General features: G+C 53.6%; 2 protein-coding genes across 2 annotated transcripts; both read right to left on the reverse strand.

Annotated features, from left to right (window-relative positions):
- Window positions 1–6: 6 nt before the first annotated feature.
- On the reverse strand, window positions 7–2,029 carry pigc (phosphatidylinositol glycan anchor biosynthesis, class C). The gene is given in 3 exon segments (XM_067229876.1): window positions 7–846; window positions 848–1,591; window positions 1,865–2,029. Coding segments are annotated over 2 exon segments (897 nt in total). The 5' UTR covers window positions 1,589–1,591; window positions 1,865–2,029; the 3' UTR covers window positions 7–690.
- Window positions 2,030–2,099: 70 nt separating this feature from the next.
- tmed5 (transmembrane p24 trafficking protein 5) lies at window positions 2,100–11,619 on the reverse strand. The gene is made up of 4 exons (XM_067229877.1): window positions 11,346–11,619; window positions 10,429–10,526; window positions 10,170–10,353; window positions 2,100–4,593 (listed from the first exon to the last, which is right to left on the reverse strand). The coding sequence occupies exons 1-4, from the start codon at window positions 11,520–11,522 to the stop codon at window positions 4,375–4,377; spliced, it is 678 nt and encodes a 225-aa protein (XP_067085978.1). The 5' UTR covers window positions 11,523–11,619; the 3' UTR covers window positions 2,100–4,374.
- Window positions 11,620–22,500: the final 10,881 nt, after the last annotated feature.

Raw genomic sequence — 22,500 nt, forward strand, 5'->3', positions numbered from 1 at the left:
CTCTATAACAGCTATGAATGGCAGAATCGTTTCTGTTTCTACTGGAAGGGGCGTTGGGGCTAGGCAGACATGACTAGCCAAGCCCAGGGAAGGGATCTGAAGGTAGGACACCACCTGGTGGACACCTTGTGACATTGCTCCTCAGAATCCACAAACAGTTTCACGATGAAATATTCCGTTTCAGCCATGTTTTATTCGGTGAAGGTTATGAATGATATCATGTAGTTCATGATCAGTAAGACCCTGTTAAAATAAAGACGATATATAGATATCTAGTCAGGTCACCTGACTTTGTGACCAGTTTGCATGCGATTCAAAGGACACAGTATCATTTGGTAGAATAAATAAATGACTTTATTGTTCAAGATATACAAAAAAGCGCCACAACCATGTTGAAACATTCTGTAAACAATTGTCATTATGTCAGAGAGCCCTTGTTAACCATACACATAAAGTAGATATTTGCACAGATCTATCAGGTTAGTGTAAAACATGGAATAAAAGATCTAGGCAGCAAAGTGCATCATTTCCTGTTCAGCTCTCCTTCCTGTCGTAGATAATGCGGTGTTCTCTTACATCCTCAAGGAGGGGGTGGCCTTGTGTGTGTGTGTATATGTGTGTGCGTGTGTGTATATGTGTGTGCGTGTGTGTATATATCTGTGTGTGTGTGTATATCTGTGTGTGTGTGTATCAGTGCAGGAAGCGACTGAGGTCCTCCAGTATCTCCGCCTCGTCCCAGGGCCCCTGGATGTTGTCCTTGTGTCTCTGCAGCCTGACCAGCAGCAGAGGGCAGAGCAGAGTCACCCCGCCCAGAGCCACAGCCAGCAGACCTGCCCCCGCCCGGCCACAGCGACCCCAGCGCCCCCACCCCGCCCACGCACACGCCCACACACACCCCGGCGGAGCCCCCTGGGCCCCTCTCCCGCGCCCTCTGCAGCAGGCAGGGCCACAGGGCAAACACCAGCAGGGCGCAGCTGAGCATTGCGAAGGTGTGGAGGGCTCCGGGGAGCCTGGAGGCCAGGCACACGGAGCCGAACAGGGCGGCGTTGAGGGACAGGCTGCTGGGGGGGGAGGGTCGGGCGTAGGGGAAGGACACCAGGTGGGCCAGGAGCATGACGGAGGACATAGCGTACACCGTGTCCGTGCTGACCGATTCCGTCAACGTCTTCAGCACCGGGGAGAAGCCGAACGTGAAGGACAGGAAGATGGCGGCGCTCTGGAGGTCCGCTAAACGCGTGCGAGGCCGCAAGCTCGATCGTCCCCCTGGCCTCATCGCTTGGTAGAGTCCGTAGCCCAGCAATGCACAGAGCAGGCAAGTCCACAGCAGTGTGGTGGGGGATAACAGACCCTGATCCATGTAGTACCACAGAGTGAGGAACAGAGACACGCAGGATATCTGCTGCCCTACCAGCACAGCTTCCTTCACCACCGCCCAGTAGTGGTACTGCCGAACACCCACGTTCCTCCTTAGCTCCTCCAGGAACCGACGGTCGACATAGTTGTCCGGGAACGGTTGACGCTCCCACAAAACCTTCCGCCAGGGTACATCCGGTCCCGCGGCAGTTCCAGACCCGCCGTCTGCCCCCATCGCCTGGAGGAACACGCGCGTCATGGATGGATCATATTATGAATATAGTTTACGTTAGCTAGCGTCCCGCAATATCACACCCGACCCAACCCCAGTCAAAATCATGATCAGCCCGTCTCCTTGAACATGTCATGTCACATCGCTGTCTGTCTTATTTTAGCTAGCTAAATATGACGTTTCGCAAGCGAACTATTATTACCAATATGAATCCAGTCAAACAAGCTAGTGTAATTCTGTAGATATACATGATTTAGGATGTCCAAAATATGTACCTACCTGAGTAAGGATTTGGGGAGCTTCTGGATCATTATACTACACCCGGATCATCAAGTCTTGCTGTTTTCCCGGAAGTCGCACTGAAAACTGTTAATATATTTACACTGCCCTCTGTTGGACCGATTATAAAACGCGGGTGGACACATTCCTTACAGACAGACATCTTTTTATCTTTCCGTATAACGCCACACACATACACACAAGGAAAAGCAAGAGGACAAAAGACAAATGAACAAACATTTGACAATTTTATTTACACGTTTATAGCTACAGAATATTTCTGATAAATATCCCCAAATATCCATTTTTTGTTCCATGAGGTTAGTTGAGGCGCTCTATCGAAAGTGACTTGGCTGCAGTTTAATTGTACCACACACAGCCCATAAAAATACACAATAATGTGAACCAGGCGATATTGGTTCTATTAAGTCTGTTGACCTATTGTGCAGTCAAAGATGGTTCTTTAGAGTACGTTTTCCACACAGTGAGTGGACCAGCTGGAATGGGGCCTGGGTTTCACCACTCCATAATACGGATGTAAAAGTTGAGAAAAGCTCAAATTTTTGGTTCCGTACGGATGACCAATCAGAACACATATCCCTGCACAGTAACCTATCAGTTAGTAGCACAAAAATGTAGAGCCCGCCTCAACCTCAGCAGACAGAACATATCATTACATGTTCTGCCTGGTAAGGGAAAAAACACATTTTAAAATCTTAACCGCAAAAAGTAACAGTCTGGGTAACGAGTAGTATACTGCTAAAACAGAGACCTGATGATTTATGTCGCACTATCAATATTTATACACATCTTTGAAAGCAGACAATGGGTTCACTGAAACTAGGCCAACGCATTGAAACAGGTCATGTTTTGTTTTGCAGGCTCAAACCCTTCAGTTTTCCAACAGCAGGTGGCGATATGATACCACTCACCCCATCAGTATACCAGGAGTCTAAGGTGAAGAAGAAATCAACCTTCAGCCCTCACTCACCAGCCCAGTGCCTTAGTAAGTACATAGAAACACTGCAGTTTGTGCTGGGAAAGCACAAAACTTAGAGACTAACTTCCTGTTTAATACAAAAAGACACGGAAGAGCCAAACCAGAAACACATACCCGTCAATCTTCAAAAGACGCGCGTCAAAAACACAAACACCCAAAACCAAGTGGGCTGAGCCGGTCTCCTGTAAACACGTCTCCCTGGAGATTGTGGCGGTGACGCAGGATAGAAGAGAAGACTGAAATAGGAATCTGTCACCACAGACAGGCAGCCAGGCAAACAGGCAGACAAACAGACAGGCAGGCACCATCTCTCTGCTGGCTGACAGGGTGCAGGAAACCTGAGCCTCCTGTCAGCCCAGCATGGTGCGGGGCGGGAGTGGTGCGCGGGTTGGGTGGGGGTGTGGGCGGGTGTGGGCCCTGCCTGTCATTTAGTAAGGAGTAGGTTGGTAGTGATTTAGAGGATGAGAGATGGAACCTCTACCCTAACCTGCTGGGCTGGGCTGCAGAGAGCAGCGCAGGAAATGTGCCACCACCAGGAGAACACACCTGGTGACAGCAAGGGGCTTCCGAGAAGAGGTGTGTGTGTGTGTGTGTGGCAGAAAGAGGGAAAGAGAGAGATGGATTGTGTCATGATGTGTGTGTGTGTGTGTGTGTGTGTGTGTAGCACCCCTGTCCAGAATCTCAGATTTAAAAGGCCACACAGTTCTTGGAAAAGGGTTCCATAGAAACGTCAGTGAGGCCTGTCAGCAACATGCGCTCCGCTCCGAACGGCCCGTCAACACAACCCGCATCTGACCCACGGCGAGAGGAGACGCGTGGACAGAGACAACACAGTGGTCTCTCCCAGGAACACTCAACTTCAAAACACGCTTTCTTCATTCGTCGACTACTTTTAAGTTATTGCTAACTTTGCACAAAAACAAACTGCCAAAGGGACAGATTGGACAAGTTGTTCTTTCAGGCTCGGTTTAAAAAAGGAAATCACTGTAGGCTTCTGTGTCTCGCTCTCTGGTGTTGACAACAGATCTGAGGGCGGGGCAGCAGAGAGACCAGCAGAGAGACCAGCAGAGAGACCAGCAGAGAGACCAGCAGGGAGAGAGGAGGGGCTGCCAGCCTTGCTGCTACAGATGGATGTTAGCAGATCAGGAGAGACAGAGGCTCTGTCCTACTGACTGACAAGGTGAACTACAGGAAAGAGAGACAGAGAGACAGAGAGAGAGAGAGAGAGAAAGAGACAGAGAGAGACAGAGAGAGACAGAGAGAAAGAGAGAGAGACAGAGAGAGACAGAGAGAAAGAGAGAGAGACAGAGAGAGATATAGAGATAATAACAGATGTTTCTGTGTGATGACAGCTACAGAGGGATCTTCTCCACGCTGCGTCTGAGAGCGTGTTAGCGACGACACTTTGTGTGGTTTGTGACGTTGCGTCAGCCATGACCCCCGCCTCCGCACCAGTTCCTCAAAGATGATTGGTTGGCCCTCTCCCCCAGTCTCCTCCCAGGGGGCGGGGTTACGTGGGGGTCACTCTTTTGTCTTCGAACAGCGAGCGGAGGAGGTACACCTGCACGCCCGACACCAGCACTATGACCGCCAGGCTGGTGCACGACCACATGTTGACCCGGTTGTAGTTGCTCTCCTGCAGGTTGCGGTCGCGGGCCTCGAAGGCCCGGAGCACCGTCTGGATCTGAAGGCTCTTCCCCAGACGAGCCTTCACACTGTTGATGGTGTCCTGGAGAGGAGGAGAGGGAGGGAGGGAGGGAGGGAGGGAGGGAGGGGAGAGGGAGGGAGGGAGGGGAGAGGAGGAGAGGGAGGGAGGGAGGGAGGGGAGAGGGAGGGAGGGGAGAGGGGAGGGGAGAGGGGAGAGGGGAGGGAGGGGAGAGGGGAGGGGAGAGGGAGGGAGGGGAGAGGGGAGAGGGGAGGAGGGAGGGGAGGGAGGGAGGGAGGGAGGGAGGGGAGAGGGGAGAGGGAGGGGAGAGGGGAGGGGAGAGGGGAGAGGGGAGGGAGGGGAGAGGGGAGGGGAGAGGGAGGGAGGGAGGGAGGGGAGAGGGGAGGAGGGAGGGAGGGAGGGGAGGGGAGGGGAGGGGAGGGGAGGGGAGGGGAGAGGAGAGGAGAGGGGAGGGGAGGGGAGAGGGGAGGGGAGGGGAGGGAGGGAGGGGAGAGGGGTGGAGGGAGGGAGGGGAGAGGGGAGAGGGGAGGGAGGAGAGGGAGGGAGGGGAGAGGGGAGAGGAGAGGGGGGAGGGGAGGGAGGGAGGGGAGAGGGGTGGAGGGAGGGAGGGGAGAGGGGAGAGGGAGGGAGGGAGGGGAGAGGGGAGGGGGGAGGGGAGGGAGGGAGGGAGGGGAGAGGGGAGAGGGGAGAGGGGAGGGAGGGAGGGGAGGGAGGAGAGGGAGGGAGGGGAGAGGGGAGAGGAGAGGGGAGGGGAGGGAGGGAGGGGAGAGGGGTGGAGGGAGGGAGGGGAGAGGGGAGAGGGGAGGGAGGGAGGGGAGGGAGGAGAGGGAGGGAGGGGAGAGGGGAGAGGAGAGGGGAGGGGAGGGAGGGGAGAGGGGTGGAGGGAGGGAGGGGAGAGGGGAGAGGGGAGGGAGGGAGGGGAGGGAGGAGAGGGAGGGAGGGGAGAGGGGAGAGGAGAGGGGAGGGGAGGGAGGGGAGAGGAGGAGAGGGAGGGAGGGAGGGGAGAGGGGTGGAGGGAGGGAGGGGAGAGGGGAGAGGGGAGGGAGGGGAGAGGAGGAGAGGGAGGGAGGGAGGGGAGAGGGGAGGGGGGGAGGGGAGGGAGGGAGGGGAGAGGGGTGGAGGGAGGGAGGGGAGAGGGGAGAGGGGAGGGGAGGGAGGAGAGGGAGGGAGGGGAGAGGGGAGAGGAGAGGGGAGGGGAGGGAGGGAGGGGAGAGGGGTGGAGGGAGGGAGGGGAGAGGGGAGAGGGGAGGGAGGGAGGGAAGGGAGGAGAGGGAGGGAGGGGAGAGGGGAGAGGGGAGGGAGGGAGGGGAGAGGGGTGGAGGGAGGGAGGGGAGAGGGGAGGGAGGGAGGGGAGGGAGGAGAGGGAGGGAGGGGAGAGGGGAGAGGGGAGAGGGGAGGGAGGGGAGAGGAGGAGAGGGAGGGAGGGAGGGGAGAGGGGAGGGGGGAGGGGAGGGAGGGAGGGGAGAGGGGTGGAGGGAGGGAGGGGAGAGGGGGAGAGGGGAGGGGAGGGAGGAGAGGGAGGGAGGGGAGAGGGGAGAGGAGAGGGGAGGGGAGGGAGGGAGGGGAGAGGGGTGGAGGGAGGGAGGGGAGAGGGGAGAGGGGAGGGAGGGAGGGAAGGGAGGAGAGGGAGGGAGGGGAGAGGGGAGAGGAGAGGGGAGGGGAGGGAGGGGAGAGGGGTGGAGGGAGGGAGGGGAGAGGGGAGGGAGGGAGGGGAGGGAGGTGAGGGAGGGAGGGGAGAGGGGAGAGGAGAGGGGAGGGGAGGGAGGAGGGGGGTGGGGAGAGGGGAGAGGGAGGGAGGGAGGGAGGGAGGGGAGAGGAGGGAGGGAGGGAGGGGAGAGGGGTGGAGGGAGGGAGGGGAGAGGGGAGGGGAGAGGGAGGGGAGGGGGGGTGGGGAGAGGGGAGAGGGAGGGAGGGAGGGAGGGAGGGAGGGAGGGGAGAGGGGAGGGGGGGGAGGGGAGAGGGGAGAGGAGAGGGGAGGGGAGAGGGGTGGAGGGAGGGGAGAGGGGTGAAGGGAGGGAGGGAGGGAGGGTGGGGTGGGAGGGAGGGAGGGTGGGAGGGGAGAGGGGTGGGGAGGGTGGGTGGGGTGTGGGGTGGGGAGTGGGGAGAGGGGTGGAGGGAGGGGTGAGGGGTGGAGGGAGGGGAGGGTGGGAGGGAGGGAGGGGAGAGGGGAGGGTGAGGGGAGGGAGGGAGGGAGGGGTGAGGGGTGGGGAGAGGGGTGGGGAGAGGGTGGAGGGAGGGAGGGGAGAGGGGAGGGGAGTGGGGTGGTGGGAGGGAGGGGAGGGGGAGGGGTGAGGGGAGGGGAGGGGAGTGGGGTGGAGGGAGGGAGGGGAGAGGGGAGGGGAGAGGGGTGGAGGGAGGGAGGGGAGAGGGGAGGGGAGAGGGGTGGTGGGAGGGGAGTGGGGAGGGGTGAGGGGAGGGGAGGGGAGAGGGGTGGAGGGAGGGAGGGGAGAGGGGAGGGGAGAGGGGAGGGGAGGGGAGAGGGGTGGAGGGAGGGAGGGGAGAGGGGAGGGGAGAGGGGTGGAGGGAGGGAGGGGAGAGGGGAGGGGAGAGGGGAGGGGAGAGGGGTGGAGGGAGGGAGGGGAGAGGGGAGGGGAGAGGGGTGGGAGGGAGGGAGGGGAGAGGGGAGGGGAGAGGGGGAGGGGAGGGGAGAGGGGTGGAGGGAGGGAGGGGAGAGGGGAGGGGAGAGGGGTGGAGGGAGGGAGGGGAGAGGGGAGGGGAGAGGGGAGTGGGGTGGAGGGAGGGAGGGAGGGGAGAGGGGAGGGGAGAGGGGAGAGGGGTGGAGGGAGGGAGGGAGGGGAGAGGGGAGGGGAGTGGGGAGAGGGGTGGAGGGAGGGAGGGGAGAGGGGAGGGGAGAGGGGAGGGGAGAGGGGTGGAGGGAGGGAGGGGAGAGGGGAGGGGAGAGGGGAGGGGAGAGGGGTGGAGGGAGGGAGGGGAGAGGGGAGGGGAGAGGGGTGGAGGGAGGGAGGGGAGAGGGGAGGGGAGAGGGGAGGGGAGAGGGGTGGAGGGAGGGAGGGGAGAGGGGAGGGGAGAGGGGAGAGGGGTGGAGGGAGGGAGGGAGGGGAGAGGGGAGGGGAGAGGGGAGGGGAGAGGGGGTGGAGGGAGGGAGGGGAGAGGGGAGGGGAGAGGGGTGGAGGGAGGGAGGGGAGAGGGGAGGGGAGAGGGGAGGGGAGGGGAGAGGGGTGGAGGGAGGGAGGGGAGAGGGGAGGGGAGAGGGGTGGAGGGAGGGAGGGGAGAGGGGAGGGGAGAGGGGAGGGGAGAGGGGTGGAGGGAGGGAGGGGAGAGGGGAGGGGAGAGGGGAGAGGGGTGGAGGGAGGGAGGGAGGGGAGAGGGGAGGGGAGAGGGGAGGGGAGAGGGGTGGAGGGAGGGAGGGGAGAGGGGAGGGGAGAGGGGTGGAGGGAGGGAGGGGAGAGGGGAGGGGAGAGGGGAGGGGAGGGGAGAGGGGTGGAGGGAGGGAGGGGAGAGGGGAGGGGAGAGGAGAGGGGTGGAGGGAGGGAGGGGAGAGGGGAGGGGAGAGGGGAGGGGAGAGGGGTGGAGGGAGGGAGGGGAGAGGGGAGGGGAGAGGGGAGGGGAGAGGGGTGGAGGGAGGAGAAGGAGAGAGAGGAAAGAAAGGGAGAGAGGACAGGGTGGGGGTCAGACTACTGGCTGTATATGAAAGTAAATAAGGGTCATAAAGATGTGCATGTGCAAGACTGGATGCAAGCGCAGAAGATTTGTATCTTTAAAAACGATGCGTGCGTATCCTGCTTTAATACGCATGGAATATCTGGTCCAATCGACAATCTGGTGGGTGTAACTTGGGAGAGCTGTGGGCGTGGCCTAGCTTGAAGTTCATCCAGTACATTCAGTTTTACACATGCAAATCTATGTGATGCTAAATTACTTTCATGGCATTTACCTTAAGTGCTGAGCTAACCTGTACCTGACCAGCCATTCTCCAGTCACATGGTTCAGTCACATGGTTCTGACCACACCTGATGATAACACAGCTGTACCAAAACACCAGGCAGCCAGTCTGGGCCAGAGGGGAACCGAGTGGGACTGTGTGTGTAAACAAAAGCCTGTTCCTCCTGTGTTTCCCCTTAGGGAGAACGCAACTTCCTCCACAGCTGCCGCTACTTCCTGTCCCATACTGGCTGAGGCCAGGAGTCAGAATCTACACACAAAGACACTGTTCCCAAACACAATGTCACCCTCACTGAAGGAGACTTTCTACATGGCTTTCATCAGGTAGTGCACTTGAAGCCTTTTCGTTGGCCTTTCTGGCAGTCGTAGTTAATGATAAAAGTTACTGAGTTGCTGGTCATGTAAGCAGACTGGCACAGTGTGTGTATGTGTGTGTGTGTGTGTGTGTGTATGGTAGGCAGCAGGGGCTGTCAGTGGAGTCACTTTGACAGCAGTGTGTGTGTGTGTGTGTGTGTGTGTGTGTGTGGTAGGCAGCAGGGGCTGTCAGTGCAGTCACTTTGACAGCAGTGTGTCATTCTGACAGCTGACATCCTGCCAGGCGCTCTGATGCCAGAGGCAGCAGGGATCAAAGTCAAGCACACGTCAGCAAGGACTGAACCTCAGTCACAACCCCAACCCCAGCCTCCATCACAACCCCAACCCCAGCCTCCATCACAACCCTAGCCTCCATCACTACCCCAGCCTCAACCCCAACCTCCATCACAACCCCATCCTCCATCACAACCCCAGCCTCCATCACAACCCCAACCCCAGCCTCCATCACAACCCCAACCCCAGCCTCTATCACAACCCCAGCCTCCATCACAACCCCAACCCCAGCCTCCATCACAACCCCAACCGCAGCCTCCATCCCAACCCCAGTCTCCATCACAACCCCAACCCCAGCCTCCATCACAACCCCAACCCCAGCCTCTATCACAACCCCAGCCTCCATCACAACCCCAACCCCAGCCTCCATCACAACCCCAACCGCAGCCTCCATCCCAACCCCAGTCTCCATCACAACCCCAACCCCAGTCTCCATCACAAGCCCAGCCCTGGTCAGATACAAACTCCACCAGACCCATCAGAGACACAACCAGACGGTTGTCAACCCTAACCCATCTGCTGGGACGTGAAACAGGTGTGTCACATGGAACACGAGGACCAACCAGGACCCTGACACCTAAACAGGTGTGTCACATGGAACACGAGGACCAACCAGGACCCTGACACCTAAACAGGTGTGTCACATGGAACACGAGGACCAACCAGGACCCTGACACCTAAACAGGTGTGTCACACGGAACTCGAGGACCAACCAGGACCCTGACACCTAAACAGGTGTGTCACACGGAACTCGAGGACCAACCAGGACCCTGACACCTAAACAGGTGTGTCACACGGAACTCGAGGACCAACCAGGACCCTGACACCTAAACAGGTGTGTCACATGGAACTCGAGGACCAACCAGGACCCTGACACCTAAACAGGTGTGTCACACGGAACACGAGGACCAACCAGGACCCTGACACCTAAACAGGTGTGTCACATGGAACACGAGGACCAACCAGGACCCTGACACCTAAACAGGTGTGTCACATGGAACTCGAGGACCAACCAGGACCCTGACAGGCTCCAGCAGTGGAGTGAGACGGCCCCTCCCCCTGGTGCTGCTGCGGTGACGAGGACTCACCATGATGTCCTCCAGCTTCATGTCCAGCATGTCCGTCCCGTGGACGTACTCCTTCCACTCGTCCGCCTCCTCCCCCTCGTTCTCCATGTTGTCCAGGATCAGCTCGAAGAAGATGATCTTCTCAGACACGGAGCTGAACGAGTTGTCGAAGCAGAACATGTAGTCCCCGTCCTCCGTCTCCACCCTGCGGGAAGAGGTCAGGGGTCGACAACAGGACGAGAGTGTGTAGTGTGTGTGTGTGTGTCTGTGTGTGACTCACGTGTGTACTCCGTCAGATTTGCGGTAGTCACTGAAGAGTATGTGGCTGGAGGGAGAGAAGATCTGGAAATCTACATCCAGGCCAGCTCCATCCAACACCTGACACACACACACACACACACACACGATTATGTCGGGCTGGGAGTCAGAACTGAGGTCTGGCTGAAGTTCACAAGGCAGTGAAGGGTTACGCTTTAGAAACTGTCTTTCTGCAGTTACACCATCCTTTATTTCTTAAGTCTGGTGGTCAGGATAAGGAAATCTTTCAAACTATTCTAGTCTCCTGAGCAAAAATGAAATCCAGTCGCCTCCGTTCATTTCAAAACACACACAGGAATTCCACTGACGCAACATTGGCTGGAAGTTAAATGACCGTCATGTTTCTATCCCGCATTGTTAGCCTATATCTTTAATCAAGCATAGCCAACTGGTCGCCTAGTTGAGATAAAGATGGTTTTAGACTAAACAACTTGGAAAGTTTGAAGCGCTTCTAATTCGTGTGTCCTTGAAGTGATAACGTGAGGTTAGACTTCGGAATCTGGCCCAGTGAAGACATAGCGTGGGTAGGATTCATCAAAAACGTATCATGCTGTGGAAATTAGTTGGTTACACCGGTTATACAGATATGCATTGTGTACTGTTACGCAAAATAATCACCATGCCTATATATGTTTTATATATTTTTGGATAACACATAGATCCATTTTGAAATGTGGTTGAACTGGACGAACAACCTCGATCCTTTAACAGGGACCGCAAATGCCAAAGTTAGCTCACCATGTCATCTGGCTAACTAAGCTAGTTGTACTCCGAAACAGCAGGGAACAGTCAAAAGATATCTGTTGCCTCTTGCGCCGTTTATCCCCACATTAAATTAGAGGGTATGTAAAGGATATATGTCATTATAAGTTATCTTACCTGGTATTCTATTTCAAGAGATGCGTCTTTTTTCATAGTCTGGAAGAAGCACTCCCTTCGGCCAGCGGGTAAAGTAAACGTGAAGTCGCTGTCTAGAGACTGAGAAAACGCGGCTACAAGAAATCTTTCTGACACGGTCAAAGACAACACGAGTAACAAGACGTTGACCACTTCCATGGTCAGTCACTGACTTTGCCCCCTTGGAACTGAGGCTACAATGTGGAAATGACTCGTTGTTTGTGGGCGCAAACGGAAAGCGCTCTTCAGTTGCAGTCAAAACTTCACTTTTTTGGGGGACAGCTCACCACTCGTGACATCAGGACCCCACGCCTTTCGACTATTACGCTGCATTTAAGAGAATAACTTGGTTTAGGACAACTTTTTGCAACTGTTTTGATGTTGAAAAAAAGGGCACGCTTGGGAACATGTTCAATATATTTTGTATGAAATAGTTAGGAACGTATTTGATTTGGATCTATACATAAATATCAAGGCAATGTGAGGTCATACGTCTGGAATGGACGAAGGCGTGAAATAAATAATAACTAGGCCTACTCGGCAAATATTTCCCTTGAGTTTGAGCCATATCAAGGTGATAAGAAGAAATGCGATTACATTTGTGCAGGCAAAATTCAGGAGACCTCATAGTTGCATTTTGGGAAATGTAGTTAATGTCATTGGTGCTTCAACCCAACCTCCTTTTCACAAACGCAAAGATTCACATTTCTTTTTTCATACAGTGACTCTCCCATATTTTTTAGCCACAGTCCCTTTATAACTACACCTACCGATTACTAGTACAATTTCGAATTGTCAGTTGTCATATTATGTATATGATATGTAATCTTTAAGCAAAAGAACATTATGTACTAGCCTACCGTTCAGCTCTCATGTCTGAACAAGTTACATACGTGTCAGTATTACCTACGTTGTCATTACTCATCCTGACCTTACCAGAACATGTATCAGTTGCGAAATAATTTAGACCACTATGATAACACTTTGCAAATGTTTTTAATCGGTTTGTCTTATCATAAAGGTGACGCGTCCCACACAAGCGCTTCCAACTCAGCGGGGCTATCCCTGACGTCATGAACCCTGGTCGCTTGCTGATATGATTGGTCGAGAGAGTCACTGCCCTGATCCTATTCGTCGAGAGAACAGCAGCAGCTGCGCTAAACTCATGCGAGCTCGTGAGCTCAGTATAGCAGACGCTAGCGAGGAGAGCGGTAGTCCGCACTATGAATATTTGTGCACTTCGAATATAGTTTTCTCCAGTGCTACCCGCCCACTCGCGTTTTGTTATTCCCCCCCCCTTATAAACAGTTGTAATTCACATTAAAACTCAGCTTCGTATCTATCGTATAGACACGAGAGACTAGAAAAATCCTCAAAAAAGCGAGGATGTTGGTCCCCGCGGGAAGATAATGAAGAGGTTGCGCGTTTTGTTGGTGTGCCTCATTGTAGCTCTGTGCTGGTAAGCTCAATATGGTCATATTTGTCACTGATTTTACTGCACGCACACATAACGAATTGCATTGACATCGATACTATATGTTCTAATTGCTCCACTATTGATGTGTTGGCGCAGCAGGATGCAGTTTTGACGCTCAAACGCAAGCATCATTTTCTAGACGAAAAAGCTAACATCGCTAGCAAGGTGGCTAACTAGCGGACTAGCATTGAGAGAGGGATGGATCTCCACAACAACGATTCTCCTCTCTTGTCAAAGCAGGATTTATTACTCCTGCCTTTGGACGGAGTTTGGCTGTTTAGACGTGAAGGTTGAAAGATAAGCGTCAGATATTACCAGGCGACCACCATTCCAGGCGAGACTGTCTTTCTAGACTGTCACTTTACATGCATGAAATGTACTTGGCGTGGGGATGGTGAATGGGCTAACCATCACACAGCCTCAAACACTTTCGTAGCGGTTGATTATCCTAATGTATGCCAGCTTCGCCCCTAATCTCAGGGTGAATGTATCCTGCCTTGTTGCAAACAGTGAACAGGTGGTGGATTAACTCAAATCGGGCACTGACGCAGTACAATACCTCTGTGAGAAGGTGATTAAAGGCCCAGCATAACCCAGGTAGTGAGACGGATATCTGACCATGCTGGCATTGTTAAAGCAGTACTGTAGTGTTTACAATGGACAGTAACTAAAAGCGTCTGCTAAATGCATCAATGTAACTAGTAACCTAAATGTCGCCTTTTCAGGATCAGCAAGGTTCTTTAAATTAAGTGTAGTTTGGTTGAGCTGTGTCACGCAAGTGGACAGACTCACTCAATCGCTCAGTGACTCAAATTTAGTACAGAATAGCCATTAACTTCATACTGTGCTGATTTGTAATTAGTGTCTGTTTGTCTTTGTTTAGCATACAGTCCCGGACTAAATCCGTAAGACTATTGTCCCATCTTAACTCAACAGTAGTCATCCATTTGGCCTTCTGGTCAGAACCACGAGCAGCACAACAATTCATTTGAACAGGCAAATTAAGTTAAACCCTGAATTGAATTAGTAAATTGTGAACACCAAATTAGACCTCTAGATACAATTTAGAAAGTAGGTTAATAGACTGTTATCGGAGTTTCTAACGGCATCTTACATCATTTTTAAACTCGTGTTTTCAGTCTGTACTGGTGCGCTGTTCTGTTCTGAAGGGTTAATTATAGAAGTTTTGGACAGTTGTAAGATAAGCGAAACCGAGATATATTTGATTGCGTTGATATTTTGATGTCAGTTAGAGTCCCGAGGACTCATTCAAATGTAGACTTGCCTCTCACACTTCCAAGCGCAATACAGCACTTCAACCGCTTGAACTTTTAAACACTTAAATCTGTATTCCGTACCGTTGAAAACTGATTTTAGCCAACCTGACACTAGTATAGTAGTGTCAGAAACATTCTTATGCTTCAGAACCCTTTCCACATGGTCTTGTCTCTTACATTTACACTTACATTTAGTCATTTAGCAGACGCTCTTATCCAGAGCGACTTACAGTAAGTACAGGGACATTCCCCCGAGGCAAGTAGGGTGAAGTGCCTTGCCCAAGGACACAACGTCAGTTGGCATGACCGGGAATCGAACTGGCAACCTTCGGATTACTAGTCCGACTCCCTCACCGCTCAGCCACCTGACTCCCTCTCAGCCCCTCTCTTAGAGGGGCTGAGAGGCAGACTAGTTGACCTGACGTTCTGCTACGACACCGTGCGGGCAGTGAGGCCTCAGTTGTCATCATCGTAACCACAGCCTTGTGGAACCCCACCTGGAGGGTAACCGTCCCTGTGCTGAGGGGAACCTGCTGCCCAGGGAGCAGTGAGAGGGTTAAGTGTTTCTCAGAGCTGCATGTCGGGCCCTCTGCGGCCGGCCTCCCTGCCTTAACAAGGCGAGAGAGAGAGAGAGAGAGACGCACACAGAGAGACACACCCCCCCACACACACACAGAGAGACACAGAGACGCACACAGAGAGACACACCCCCCCACACACACACAGAGAGACGCACAGAGAGACACAGAGACGCACACAGAGAGACACACAGAAAGAAACACACCCCCCCCCACACACACACACACACACACACACAGAAACACAGAGACACAAAGGCAGCTGTAATGGCCGCAGAGCTGTAACATGGTTAGAGATGGAGTCTGCTTGTTTCAGAGCTGACTCAGCACTGATGCACACACTGAGACAGGAAAGCAGAGGGAGATTTGATCGCTCACTGATCTCAAGTTGTGTTTTTTCTTGGTATGTGTTATTGGTAAATATCTCCTCTCAAAACGAGTTGGACTTTGATTACTTACTAGTTGTTTGTTTTATGGATTAAGGACTGTACTGTTGTCAGGCAGATTAAGCACTGATGTTTGTAAAGCGTGATGAGTTTTCACTCTCTCTCTGCCAACCTAATGAAATCAGACACACGCGAGACACACACACACACACACACTATCCCACAGCCAACCTAATGAACTCACACACACACAAACATAAACGCACGTGCTTGATTACTAATTCAAACTGTTTTTAGCGTGCAGCTATCAAATTCTCTCCTCCTTGTGCCAAGTGTCACACCTCGAGGAGTTAACAGGAACAGAGAACTTTTAGGGAATGTAATCGTTGCCATGCCTGCTTGGAGGGTTTCCAAGGTAACGGCAGTCTAGAGTGTCAGGGGTCGTCTTGGTGAGGCGGAGGGGGGCTTGTGTTGAAAAAAGGCTGGTGAGACTTTTGTCCCCAAACCTGGCAACCGCACAGGCACCCCCCAGGTCGTCGTGGTAACACATCTCAGAGAGGCGAGGCCTCTGTAATCCGCCCTCTCGTATTATGGGATGTTTGCGTTGACATGCGAGGAGCACGGCAGGGATACCTTGAAACGCGACCTCTGAAGCTCTGCCTCTCTCCTCTGTTTTCATATCTCGTTTGTCCCATTTTCTTTATTCGTTTTTTATTATTATTGTTGTAACTCCCGTCCTGGAATGCCAGTATGGACCTTGTCCTCTATAGGTTAGTGACAGCCCCCCGCCCCCCTCGCTGGGCCCTGGACACTCAGTAACTAGCCTCAGTAACTAACCAGAGTGCCTGGCCAGGCCTTTGGGGAACCAATCAGGACTGGATGTTCCTGAGTCAACATCAAACCCAGACTGTGTACATTAGCCTTGACGGTGCATGTCAGCATTGTGTGTGTGGGGGGGTGTGTGTGTGTGATGGTGTGTGTGGGGTGTTGTGATGGTGTGTGTGATGGTGTGTGTGCGATGGCGTGTCGACGTATGTTACCACGGCCCGTTGACTTGAGCAGCGTTCCACAGTGTCCAGGCTACCTGTGCAACGCACCCAGCTGGTGTGCTGCTGTCTACCACACATGCCCCATGTGCTGCTCTGGCAGAATCCTCCCCTACACAGACGCCAGTTCCTATAGGCCTCTATTAGATTTGTTCCTGGGAATTGCGCTGCACTTTGAAGGTCTAAAAAGAGGTGATTTAATTATGTTGTTAGGACAGAAACAGTGTGGTTGGAATATGTGTGTGTGTGTGTGTGGGGGGGGGCTGATAACCCAGTCATCTTATCCCTCAGTCCCTCAAAGCGATGACATAACATTATTATCGAAATGATAATCCCTCATTAGATAACACCCATGGAGAGGGCCCAGTCTGTATCTCTCTTTAGACCGTCTCCTGTTCTTGGACGACATCTGAAAGTGTCTCTGTAGCAGGGACGCCTCCGTAAGACAACACCAAGTGTCGAAGCCTGCAGCTCGCCAGACCAGTTTCCTTTCTTAGCCAGGCTATAGGCAGAATTGGTGCATAGGTCCTTTCCATTCTCCGTAACCCTATATCATGTTTGCTCTCTTAACCTCGTTGAGCAACCTTCCATAGGGGCTCCGCTGTGTCGCAACGGCCGTGCTTATCATGTCTCCAGCTCACTGTATGGAGAGGGGGGGGTGGGTGGGTCGGCCTTCAGTCGTTTCTGAAAGGAGAACATGTCAAAACACACAGGTTTAGCAAACAGAGAAGTTTCAAGGTCCTGACTTTGAATGCCTCGGTCTTTGTCCTCGGGGCTCTCTGAGCCGTTTAGGTTTCATACGGTGTGACGCGTGGTTTCTAACGCAGCGGGGGAAGAACATAGCTCATCCAGACCTACACTGTGTGTCCTTGCTGGGCTGAACAGGGCTCTCACTTCCTCATAGGCACACACACACACACTGAAGTAAGGAATGGGGGTGTGTCTGTACGTAGGTAGTGAGGCCCATGGAAAATGGCCTCTTTACACTGCAGCCTTATGTAAGCATGTGCACTTGCATTTGGGTTTTCAACCCATGTACATTTAAACAAGGTGAGGATCTGTGCATGGAAGAGAAGCACTGCTCCACACTCTGTCTGTTGATAGAGCAGAGACATTTCAGAAGAGATAAGCCTAAATGACACCCATGGGCAGTTAAGGGAAGCGTGTGGGGTTCTGCGAATCACATTCTGCTTCCAAAATCCAAATTCCGAACAAGCTTTTTGCTCTGGGTTTTTCTGAGCTTGTAAAAATGTTTGTGGACCGGACCTTTGCCCAGTACTTGCTGTAAAGAGGCCTTGTGTGTGAGTGTGTGTCCACGTTGTAAAAGTGTCGAGAAGTAATGTTGGGGAACTTCCTCCACCAATGAGTGGGGGGGGGGGGGCTCCCAAGGCCCGGAGAGACTGTTGTTGCCAGGCGTTTATGTTTCAGAGCAGGACATTGCTTAGCCACTCCAGCTACTGGGAGAGACTAGGGGGAGAGGGGGGGGCAGATTCCTTGGTGTTGATTGCAGTAGCTGAGGGGGGTTGGGGAAAAAACTATCACAGACCGGAGGGAGGGGGTTGATTATCTCCCTAGCCAAGATCATCTCCAGCGCGGCCCCCGGGGGCCCGAGGCCCCGTGACCAGGGGTGATTTACAGCAGAGAGGGGAGCCCCGGAGTCCCTTCTTCTTCTCTGCCTTCTCACAGCACAGTGTCACATTCTGACCCCAGACCCCGGGTCAAACTGCTGCGGAGGCCCACGGTGTGTGTGTCCATCCTGGGGGTGGGGGGTTGTGTCCGTGCTCCTACGGGGTCTGAACTTCTTGTTATGTTCAGGTGAAGGCCTGTAGACTGGTGTCTGACTGCGTTCTGACCACATGCAGTGAGATATCATAGCGGTGCCTCCTTAGCCTGCATACTGGAACAGTGTAAACTGTTCCCTAGGAATGCAGTTCAATTAGCGTCCACGCTATGATGTTACAGATAAGGTATGTTATACTTCTGTGTTTGGAAGTAACACACACACACACACTCAGAGGCTGGTTAGGAGTGTATATTCATGGCACAGCCCTCGAGGAGGATGTCCTGTTGGCCTGTTGTACAAAACAAAGCTGAAATGGCTCGTCTCCAGCAGAGACCCAGTGTGTCTCCTTCTCCTCACAGCTCCGATGATCTGTGTCCTCATCTCTCCCTCCCTCCCTCCCTCCCTCCCTCCCTCCCTCCCTCCCTCCCTCCCTCCCTCCCTCCCTCCTCCCTCCCTCCCTCCCTCCCTCCCTCCTCCCTCCCTCCCTCCCTCCCTCCCTCCCTCCCTCCCTCCCTCCCATGAGCTACAATAGAGGAACCTTTCAGCTGCAGGGGATGGGAGTGGGACCAGGGGAACGTGTTGATGTGTGTTTTCCAGGCCTCTGACAGGACAGCTCTAGTTCATCTCTGGCCGTTCTACTGTCCTGTCTGTCAGCCCTGCAGAGGTAGCCCTCTCACGGGCTGGGAGGATGTGTGGCGTGTGATAGGTAAACCAGGCTCTGAGATAAGTAACATGCAAATGAGCCAGCCAGTTCCATAACCTGTTTAAGGTCACCTTTTACTTATTGACTTAGAATATGTCAATAAGTAGGTGTTGTTGCTGTGTGTGTGTGCGCGCCACAGAGGATAATTGTGTGTTTGTATGCGTGTGTGCCACAGAGAGGATAAGTTTGCGTGTGGGTGCCACGGTGAAGGGATCAGTATGTGTGTGTGCCAGAGAGAGAGGATCAGTGTGTGCGTGTGTGTGTGTGTGCCACAGTGAGAGCATCTGTGTGTGTGTGTCACAGAGAGAGGATGTGTGCCCTACAGTCCACGGTTGGTGGTCAAGAACAAAAGACACGCAGTGCCAGACCAGCTTTGTCTCTGATGAAACCACACACACACACACACACACACACACACACTGTAGATAGGGTCAGACTGATCCAGGGCTCTGATCCAGACTGAATCCTAACTCAGTCTGCCTCCTCAGCCCCTCCATCATCCCATCCTGTTTACCAGGCTGCGGATCACTGTTTTTTGTGAGTCCTACACCTCTCTGCTTGTCCGTCTGGCTCTGACAGGCTGGCTGGCTGGCTGGATGCTCTGACAGGCTGGCTGGCTGCTCTGACAGGCTGGCTGGCTGCTCTGACAGGCTGGTTGGCTGCTCTGACAGGCTGGCTGGCTGGCTGCTCTGACCGGCTGGCTGCTCTGGCTGGCTGCTCTAGAGAGGGAGGGAGAGAGGGAGGGAGTAGACAAGCATGTGGTTCACTCTCCCTGGCTCCTGGCTGTTTAGGGATATCTCAGTATACATAGTGAAGTTGGAGTGTATGGCTGGATAATAATGGTCTTTAGGTGCTGGTTGTTGGGTGTGGCAGGTAGATACCCCCTCCTGAACACCTTTGCTCTCAGGTAACTTTGGTGTGTTGACAGGGCAGACTTTTGATTATTGGGTTGTGATGGAAGATGAAAATGAAATGGTCTTTCATGCAATGAAAAAGACGTTTTTTCGACTTTCCCCGGAATCTCTCCTCTGCTTTGCAGTGCAAGTTCTATTTTCAAAGTGTCTGTTTCCTCCCCTCCCCCTCTTCCACCCACAGAACTCTGTTTACCTCTTCTCCACTGTATCTCTCTCTCTCTCTCTCTCTCTCTCTCTCTCTCTCTCTCTCCTCTCTCTCTCTCTCTCTCTCTCTCTCTCTCTCTCTCTCTCTCTCTCTCTCTCTCTCTCTCTCTCTCTCTCTCTCTCTCTCTCTCTCTCTCTCTCTCTCTCTCTCTCTCTCTCTCTCTCTCTCTCGCCTTCCCTCCTCCCTCTCTCTCTCTCTCGTATTTATCTCTCTCTCTCTCTCTCTCTCTCTCTCTCTCTCTCTCTCTCTCGCCTTCCTCCCTCTCTCTCTCTCTCGTATTTATCTCTCTCTCTCGTATTTATCTCTCTCTCTCTTATCTATCTATCTATCTATCCACTCCACTCTCCCTTGCCCCATATGGGTCTTTGACTTGGTCTCTATACGTGTGTGTGTGGGCGTGTGTGTGTGTTGTTGCACAAGGGCGCCTCTCCCAGCAGCAGCAGTCTTCTGTACATTATGTTCTAACCCTGATCAGGGGCTGTTTCTGGAGGAACCGTCTTGTGAAGGTAATCTCAGTCAGTCCACCAGCCTCCCCAGATCAGCTCTCCTCCCCACAAAACCCTTCACCCTCAGCCTGCGAGCAGCACAGCTCTGTACCCCGCTGCTGCATGTATGTAAGCAATGATCCAGACACTCCATGACTGCATGGAATGTAGCCACAGATTGTACGTCATGCTTCAGGAACATGGCTTTTGTTGTTTCAGCAGCCCAGTGTTGTGGTGGTACCCTGCTGGTGTGGACATGGTCCATAAGGGCTGGGGGTGGGGGTGGGGTGGGGTGGGGTGGGGTGGAGGGTGGGTTGGTGGACGGTGTGGGGTAGGGAGCATACAGTAGCAGTTTTTTCTGGAGTTTTCATTCTCTTGCTGCGTTCGGTTATGCGTGGCTAACTGCTCTCTCTTTGTTTTACACACACACACACACACACACACACACACACACACACACACACACACACACACACACACGCGTGCACTCACTGGCCCAGTGGCTTTCCTATCAGGTCTCATTAGATCACATGACTGCGTCTTATTGTCTCTGGTGAGACGGCGTCCAGAACAGACCTTCCTCATGTGGCGTTCCCAGGCCTGTTAGATCCCTTTGTGTGTATGTGCGTGTGTGTGTAAGAACATCCTCGTGGATGTGTGTGTTCCTCTACCTGCCTGCTGGGTGCTCTTTGAGACTCCAGCTAACAGGGCTAAACAGGACAGACTGAAGCTAGCAGGTAACAGGGCTAAACAGGACAGACTGAAGCTAGCAGCTAACAGGGCTAAACAGGACAGACTGAAGCTAGCAGGTAACGGGGATAAATAGGACAGACTGAAGCTAGCAGCTAACAGGGCTTAACAGGACAGACTGAAGCTAGCAGCTAACGGGCTAAACAGGACAGACTGAAGCTAGCAGCTACAGGGCTAAACAGGACAGACTGAAGCTAGCAGCTAACAGGGCTAAACAGGACAGACTGAAGCTAGCAGCCAGGTGCTACACAGGACAGACTGAAGCTTTAACTTGCCTGGAATGACAGCCTGCTCTACACACCAACTTGCGTGGGGGTGGTTAGGTGTCACATGATCCACTTCATTCAGTCAGCACTATAGAGAAGCCAGTTTAATGTAAACTATAGGAGGGGTGTGTGTGTGCGTCACATGGGCAGCGTAGCTAGAGGCAGATCCTGGAAAATAATGAACAAAGAGTCAGAGACGCGCGTTCACCCACACACACACACACACACACACACACACACACACACACACACACACACAGGAGTTGTCAGTTCTCAGTCCAGAACCCTACGAACCAGGGTTCGTATGGACTATGGGTTCAGTGTAGAACCTGGGGCTGTGTGTGGGCTTGGGTTCTGCGCTGTGCCAGTGGTGTGTTTATCATGTAGAGCTGATAAGAGTCGTGATAACAGCGTGCCAATCATGCACTTCCTTTTACTATCTCGATGAACTGGCAATAGCCATGGCAGTAAGCCATCACGTGTGTGTGTGTGTGTGTGTGGGCGAGGGGAGGAGAGGGGGTGCTCATAGCAGCATGTTTTGACTCAAGGACTCAACAACAAAGGAACAGGATGTTGTGCGTGCGTGTGTGTGTACTTCTACATCTCCACCTGTGTCACTAGGAGAGCGGTGCGTGGCTGTAGTGTTGGCAGCTAATGCACCATCTCTCACCTCCACATGCCGACGGTACACGGTGTCCCATCAGGAAGTGTTTACGTAGTGAGAGATGCAAGTGGCTGATTCTGACACTGTGTGAGAGCGCTCCGTCTCTGGGTCAGGCTGATGTACCACTTGACTGGTGCGGCTCGTTCCGGGTCGTGATCCATGATGTGATAGGGGGGTGGAGGAGGGGTGGAGGAGAGGTGGAGGAGGGGTGGAGGAGGGGTGCAGTTAGCACATGAAACCACTTAGCAGATGAGTGTTCTGTCTTGTCCGACTCCTTTCCTCCCCACTCCTGGAGCCTATATTACACATACACACACACACACACACAGTACAGCCCCATCAGCAGGAAGTACAATTACGTGTGTGTCTGTGTGTAGTTTATCACTGGGGGGATGGGTTCTCCAGCAGGATTTATGTACCCAGGCAGTGTGAGCTCATCCCTGGAGAGAGAGAGGGAGAAGGTGGGAGAGATGGAGAAGGTGGGAGAGAGACAGAAAGGGGAGAGAGAGAGACAGAAAGGGGAGGAGAGAGAGGAGAGAGAGGGAGAGGGAGAGAGGAATGCGGCAGTGTGTGTTGGGAGTGGCAGGTATTATAGAAAGCATG

The sequence above is a fragment of the Osmerus mordax genome, chromosome 26 (assembly GCF_038355195.1).
Source record: "Osmerus mordax isolate fOsmMor3 chromosome 26, fOsmMor3.pri, whole genome shotgun sequence".
Taxonomy (NCBI): Eukaryota; Metazoa; Chordata; class Actinopteri; order Osmeriformes; family Osmeridae; genus Osmerus; species Osmerus mordax.